Source organism: Myotis daubentonii (genome assembly GCF_963259705.1).
Source record: "Myotis daubentonii chromosome 1 unlocalized genomic scaffold, mMyoDau2.1 SUPER_1_unloc_1, whole genome shotgun sequence".
In the NCBI taxonomy this organism is placed as follows: Eukaryota; Metazoa; Chordata; class Mammalia; order Chiroptera; family Vespertilionidae; genus Myotis; species Myotis daubentonii.
In genome coordinates, this window is record NW_026775446.1 from 634,744 (window position 1) to 642,581 (window position 7,838).

Sequence of the window (7,838 nt, forward strand, 5' to 3'; positions counted from 1 at the left end):
TATTAAATAAAAACCTAATAAACTCTTTTAATACAATGTGTATGACATCAAAATGCAACAATCGCTAATATTTTTTAAATGATTTTATTGACTCAGTGAGGAAGGGAAATCGAGAGCGAGAGATACATCCATGATGAGAGAGAATCATGGATCGGCCGCCTCCCCCATGCCCCCTAATGCCGATCGAGCCCGCAACCTGGGCATGTGCCCTTGACAGGGAAGCAAACCATGACCTCCTGGTTGATAGGTCGATGCTCAACCTCTGAGCCACTCCGGATGGGTCTGATGTGCACTATTTTGAATATGAGAAACACACCTTAGAAACACATCCCTCATGCTCCCCAGTCCCCAGTCCTCAGCCTTAAAGGTCTCAATGTGCATTTTCAAACACTTTCCTGAAAGAGGAGAATTTAATCAGCAGTCAGTGATCTTTAATGCAACCATGGATGTCCTGAAATTGATTTCTGGGGCTCCCTCTGGCTCCCCCTCCATCCTCCTCTCTCTGGTGCGATTGTAGAAGAATTTTATGATAGCTGGGATTTGTTTGGGGCTGTTTAGTGCTAAACACAATTAATACCCAAATGCACACAGAGCTAGATGATAAAGCCTCCAGTAGAAGAGCCTTGGCATCCCTCGTAAGTCCTCAAAGAAAGAGATGATCAGCATAAAATACCCATAATCCTCCAAATATTCGTTCTTTTTTTGAAGAGGGTAGTATGGGTTTACGAACCTCAGGAGATCAAACAATAAGAACTCTGGTCATTGAAATGAAAACTATTTCCAGTGATGTCTTTGAGCCTAGTCTACCGGGGCTGGGCTAATATTTTCAGGCTTAAGGTCTTTATCTTTGTCTTTCTCTGTTTAATATATATTTACTAGAGGCCAGGTGCACGAATTCGTGCACCAGTGTGGTCCCTCGGCTTGGCATGTGGGATCAGGATGAAACCAGTTCTCTGACATCCCCCAAGGGTTCCCAGATTGCAAGTGGATGCAAGCCGACGCAAGTGAACCCACCGGTGCACGATTGGGGCCAGGGTGTGATGTGGGAGTTTGGCCATCTGGAGAGGGACCTTGTGAGGCCTCTAGGGTGTGTCCCGCACACCTCCCTCAGTCTCTTTCAGCCAGAACTCATCAGCAATCTAACCTACCATTCTGACTGTCTTGCCCCTGGTGGTCAATGCATATCATAGTGAGCACTTGAGCAACCTTAGTATATTATTTGCATATTATGCTTTGATTGGTTGAACAGATGTCCAGTCGAATGGACACTTAGCATATTAGACTTTTATTATATAGGATTGATTTCATACAGGAAGGAAGCGAGAAACATCAATGATGAGAGAGAATCATACATCAGGTGCCTACTGGGATTGAGCCCACAACCAGAGCATGTGCCCTTGACCAGAATTGAAACTGGGACCTCCCAGAGTCCACAGTCCAACCCTCTCCCCACTGAGTCAAACAAGCTAGGGCTCATTGGTTCATAGGTCATCCCTCAACCACTGAGAAACACCAGCTTGACTCAAAATGCTTTTATTGATGTGAGAGAGATGGAGATAGACAGAGAGAGAGAGAGAGAGAAAGAGACAGAGAGAGAGAGAAAGGAGAAGAAGAAGAAGAAGAAGAAGAAGAAGAAGAAGAAGAAGAAGAAGAAGAAGAAGAAGAAGAACTAGAACAAGAACAACAAGAATAATAAGAACATGAAGAAAATGAGAGAGAGAGAGACATCAATACACCCTCGCACCCAGGTGGTGGCAGAAAGAACAACAGAGCTTAGTAAAAAGGTGTACAGAACTATACACATCCCACCGGAATGCCAGCAGGACTGGGGCTCAGGTGGACAAGAGCCATGGGCCCCATCACGTGTCCTATGAGTCTTCCATCAGCTCAAGGATCATTTTCTCCACTCCATTCTCCTTGACGTGGTGCACGATGCGCCAGAACCAGCCCATGAAATCCAGGTACTGGATACCAAGGTGGAGCTCCCACCACGAAGGCATGGTGCTTGAGGTCAGTGGGCTGGTGGTGAGTGTGTTATGCTCACTGGGGTAGTCGACCTGGCACAACTCTACTTGTAGGTCACCTCCTGTCTCCATGTCGAGATGCAGCCATGTGCGATGGTTGTCATCCTCATACAGTGAGGGCCCACAGATATCCAGGTTGATGGGGTGCTAGGTGAGGTGCACCTTCGACTTGAGAAGGCCATGACCCCTCCGTGGTCCAAGAAGCAACAGCCACAGCTTCTCAGAGCCTCTCGCTACTTTGGTCCTGGAAGCGAAAGACAGGGGATGGTGTCTCCAAACTCATTTTACCTCGCTTTTATCTTTATGGTTTTACGGCTTTTGGCTGAGCGGTGCTCCCCCTGTGGGAGCACACTGACCACTGGTGAACAGCTCCTGCATGTGCATCTGCCCCCAGTGGTCAGTGTGTGTCATTGGGACCAGTTGTTCTGCCATTTGATCGATTTACATATTAGCCTTTTATTATACTGATTGACTCAATGCTCTACTTTACTGTGCCGTGAATATTCTTTCATTTTTATTCATATAGTTTTACTGATTTCAGAGAGGAAGGGAGAGGGAGAAAAGAGAAAGATCAATAATGACAGATAATCCTTTACATTTCTTTTCTTTTCTATTCTTTTCTTTTCCTTTTTTCTTAGTTATAACTTTGTAGTTTGTTCCACTTTTCTTTTTATCGTGAGAACACCACCTCATTTCTGATCATCTCAGAGGAAACTCACAAACCATAGAACAACCCACCCCATGCAAATAATATGCAAATAATATGCTTTAACTTTAACAGCCGGCAGAGGGACAAAGCTAATGTCAGCGTCCAGGTGGGCTTCTTAACAGATGTCTTGCTTCTCAGGTGCTGGTGAGAGAGGCAAGACCAAATTATTCAGGGACAGACAGAAACCTGGGATAGCTGATCGGGCAAACAGGAAGCAAAGTGACAGGCGAAAGAGCATGTATGACTCCTGAAGTCTCATAACGTCACTTATAGAATGATCTCTCCCTTCCCCAAACCTCAGCCATGCTCTTGGCAAGAGCTGTATGGTTTTGCTGCTAAAGTCACTGCAGTACACAAAGTCCAAATTCCTCACTCAGATCAGACTCCATTCCCAATCCTTCCTCCACCTCCTCCCATCCATCTTTTTCTTACCTGTTCTTCTTGCTCTGAAGGCAAAGCACTGTTCATCGCTCCTTTCCTCTGTGACTGGTCTCTGCTTACCCTGTAACCTGTAGAAGAAAGAATATGACCATGATACACATATTCCCAGGAATCCATGTACCAGGAATGAGTCCAGAAAAACAAGGTACCCCTGACTCACACCCCAGAAACCAGTTCCGGAGACATGTGGTCGTCAGGATAGAAAGAGGTTTATTCAGGTGCCGGCAACATGACAAGATGGGGGAAGCTCATTCCAAAACTCATCTGCATATCTCAGTGCAGGCAGAGGCTTTTATAAGGAAGGAGAGGCCAAAGAGAGCAAAGAGGTCAGGGGGCGGGGCTGGAGAAGTTCTCTCCGTGACAAAGGCACAGTCCAATTTGATAAGGATCTTGCAAGTGGTAAGGTGATTGTCCATTGTGCGTCATCCTAGGTTTTGTCCTCTCCTAGAATAAACTGTACTAAACGTACTGAATGTAAAATATGATTCTATGAAGGTAACATGGAACTATGGAATTTTAAAACATTTTTTAAATGACAGTTGACATAGAACGTTAGGTTCATTTCAGGGGTACACCCCAATGAGTAGACATTATATAATGGACTAAGAAATCATGTAATTAATCTCCTACCCGTCTGACACCATACACAGTTATAATATTATTGCTAGAGGCTCAGTGCACAAAATTTATGCAATCAGGGAGGGTCCCTCAGCCAAACCTGCAGCCTCTCCCAGTCCGGGACCCCTTGAGGGATGTCCAACTGACGGCTTCGGCTTGCGTTAGTGCTGCCGTGGAGGATGACACCTACCCCTGTGCTCGGCAGCTGTGAGCCCGGGTTTTGCTGAGCGGTTCTCCCCCTGTGGGAGCACACTCACCACTGGTGTACAGCTCCTTCCATGAGCATCTGCCCCCGGTTGTCAGTGTGTGTCATAGCGACCAGTTGTTCTGCCATTTGGTCTTTTTGCATATTAGCCTTTTTATATATATATATAGGATTGCATTGACTCAGTGCTAAACTTTACTGTGCCATGATTATTGTTCCGTTTTTTTCATATAGTTTTACTAATTTCAGAGAGGAAGGGAGAGGGAGAGAAGGAGAAAGATCAATGATGACAGAGAATCAAGGATTGGTAGCCTCCTGTATGCCCCCAACTGGGGATCAAGACTGTAATCCAGCATGTGACATGACTGGGAATCCAATAGACATCTCCTGGTTCTGAGGTTTAAGCTAAACAATTGAGCTATGATGGCCAGGCAATTTATTTCTTTTCTCTTATTTTCTTTTCTTTTTTTCTTAATTAAAACTTTGTAGTTGGTTCAACTTTTCTTTTTGTCCTGACACCACCACCTTCTTTCTGATCATCTCAGAGGGAACTCACAAACCATAGAACAACCCACCCCGTGCAAATAATATGCTTTCTCTTTAACAGCTGGCAGAACAAAGCTAATGTCAGCGTCCAGGTGGGCTTCTTAAGAGCGGACTTATTTCTCAAGTGCTGGTAAGAGAGGCAAGACCAAAGTATTCAGGGACAGGCAAATACCTGGGATAGCTGATCGGGCAAACAGGAATCAACAGAGAGGTGAAACAGCAAGTAGAATTCCTGAGGTCTCATGACATCACTTATAGAATGATCTCTCCCTTCTGCAAACCTCAGCCATGCTCTTGGCAAGAGCTGTATGGTTTTGCTGCTAAACTCACTGCAGTCCATAAAGTCCAAATTCCTCCCTCAGATCAGACTCCATCCTCAATACTTCCTCCTCCTCCTCCCATCCGTCTTTTTCTTACCTGTTCTACTTGCTCTGAAGGCAAAGCACCATTCTTCGTTCCTTTACTCTGTACTAGTCTCTGCTTCCCCCTGTCACCTGCACAAGAAAGAACATGACCATTATACACATATTCCCAGGAGTCCATGTACCAGGAATGTTGCCAGAATAACAAGGTACCACTGACTCACACCCCAGAAACCAGTCCCAGGAAACAGGTGGTCGTCAGGAAGGAAAGAGGTTTATTCAGGTGCCGGGAACCTGAGAAGATGAGGGAAGCTAGTCCCAAAACTCATCTGCACATCTCAGTACAGGCTGAGCCTTTAAAAGGAGGCAGAGACCAAACAGAGCAAAGAGGTCAGGGGGCGGGGCATGAGAGGTTCTCTACGTGCCAACAGGCACAGTTGAATCTGATAAGGATCTTACAAGTGGTCAGGTGACGGTCCAGTGTGCATCATCCTAGACTTTGTCCTCCTGGTTCTAAGGTTGAAGGTCAGCAAATCTCCCAGAACTGGGAAGGTCACAGTTCATACCTTATAAAATTTGTTCCTAGGATTCTTATACAAACTGGTTGTTTACCTACAAGCGTCATTATTAGTCAGAGTCTGCATTTACAGGAACAATGTGGAAAAAAGGGTGAGGTGAGTTGTAATTCCAATGAATTACATGAATCATGTAATTACTGTGACATGAATACTGAGATGCTTACTTCTTCTTCAAGGCATTTGCGACCTTTGAAAAATCAAACTGGCTCTGGTTGGTTTGGCTCAGTGGATAGAGTGTCAGCCTGCGAACTGAAGGGTCCCGGGTTTGATTCTCGGTCAAGGGCACATGCCCAGGATGTGGGCTTGATCCCCAGTGAGGGACTTGCAGGAGGCAGCTGATCCATGATTCTCTTATCAAGGATCTTTCTAACTCTCTCCCTCTCCCTTCCTCTCTGAAATCAATAAAATTATATTTGAAAAAAAAGGCGGACGTTCTATCCACTGAACCAAACCACCTCGGGTGCTACATAGTCTTTAAATGACTACACACCTGGTATGTTAAACCAAAAAATAATAAACTCTTTTAAAATAATGCATTTAATCTGAATGCAACACTTGCGTAATATTTTTTAAATGTTTTTATTGACTCAGAGAGGGAGCGAAACACACATTATAAGAGAGAATCACTGATCGTCCACCTCCCACACGCCCCCTACTTGGGATCGGACCTCACCCAGGCATGTGCCCTTGCCCGGGAATCGTACCATGACCTCCTTCTTGATAGGTTGACGCTCAACGATTGACCAACGTTGGCCGAACTAGAAGTGCAATATTTTGAATATGAGAAACACACCTTAGAAACGCATCCTTCACGCTCCCCAGTCCTCAGCCTTAAAGGTCTCAATGTGCATTTGCAAACACTTTCCTGCAAGATGAGAATTTACTCAGCAGTCAGTGATCTCTTTAATGCAACCATGGATGCCCTGAAATTGATTTCTGAGGCTCCCCCCGGCTACCCCTCCAGCCACAATCTCTGGTGCGATCTAGATGAATTTTATGATCGCTAAGCTTTGTTTGGGGTTGTTTAGTGCTAAAAACAATTCAAAACCAGAATGCATCCCGAGCTAGATGCTAAAGCCGTACACAGAGTAGGCTCGAGCCTTCAGGAGATAAGCCCTGGCATCCCTCATAATACCTCAAAGGAAAGAGATGATCAGCATCAAACACCCATAATCCCCCAAACATTCCTTCTTTTTGTGGAGACTCTAGTATCAGTTGACGAACCTCAGGAGTTCAAACTATGAGAACGCTGGTCAATGAAACAAAAACTATTTCCAGTGATGTCTTCGAGCCTTGTCTACCGGGCTGGGCTAATATTTTCAGGCTTAGGTCTTTTTCTTTGTCTTTAACTATTTAATATATTTTTACTAGAGGCCCAGTACACAAATTCGTGCACCAGTGTGGTTCCTCAGACACGCCTGTGGGGATAGGCCGAAACTGGCTCTCTGACTTCCCCAGTGGATTCCCAATTTACGAGAGGGCACAGGCCATACCAAGGCACCACACCAGTGCCCCATTAGGTCTGCGGAGGGACACGGGAGGTTGACCAGCGGGGGAGGGATCATGTGAGGGGTCTTGGGTGTGTAAAGCACGTCTCATTCAGTCCCGTTCAGCCAGACTCCAGCAGCAAGCTGACCTACCAGTCTGAAAGCATTGTCCCTGGTGGTCAATGCATGTCATAGTGAGCAGTTGAGCAACCTTAGTATGTCATTTGCATATTATGCTTTGATTGTTTGAAGAGATGACCGGTCGACTGGACACTTAGCATATTAGGCTTTTATTATATAGGATTGATTTGATACAGTAATGGAGAGAGAAACATCAATGATGAGAGAGAATCATACATCGGGTGCCTCCTGCATGCACCCTACTGGGTATCGAGCCCACAATCAGAGCAAGTGCCCTTGACCAGAATTGTACCTGGGACCTTTCAGAGTCCACAATCCAAGCCTCTATCCACTGAGCAAAACAAGCTAGGACTCATTGGTTAATTCTTGTATGTGCCCTGACCAGGTATTGAACCGTGACTTCCGGGTTCATAGGTCGTCCCTCAACAACTGAGAAACATTAGCTTGGCTCAAAATGCTTTTATTGATTTGAGAGAGAGAGGGAGAGACAGAGAGAGAAAGAGAGACAGAGAGACAGAGGGAAAGGAGGAGGAGGAGGAAGTGGAACAGTAGGAGGAGGAAGAGGAAGAAGAGGAGGAGGAGGAGGAGAAGAAGAAAGAAAAGAAGAAGAAGAAGAAGAAGAAGAAGAAGAAGAAGAAGAAGAAGAAGAAGAAGAAGAAGAAGAAGAAGAAGAAGAAGAAGAAGAAGAAGAAGACTGGGTCTCAGGTTGACAGAGCCATGGACCCCA

The 7,838-nt window shown here is 45.4% G+C and overlaps 1 protein-coding gene across 1 annotated transcript; it reads right to left on the reverse strand.

The window, feature by feature from the left end:
• Positions 1-1,868: 1,868 nt before the first annotated feature.
• LOC132225713 (protein p13 MTCP-1-like) lies at positions 1,869-3,201 on the reverse strand. Its single transcript, XM_059680717.1, has 2 exons — positions 3,166-3,201; positions 1,869-2,171 (listed from the first exon to the last, which is right to left on the reverse strand). The coding sequence occupies exons 1-2, from the start codon at positions 3,199-3,201 to the stop codon at positions 1,869-1,871; spliced, it is 339 nt and encodes a 112-aa protein (XP_059536700.1).
• Positions 3,202-7,838: the final 4,637 nt, after the last annotated feature.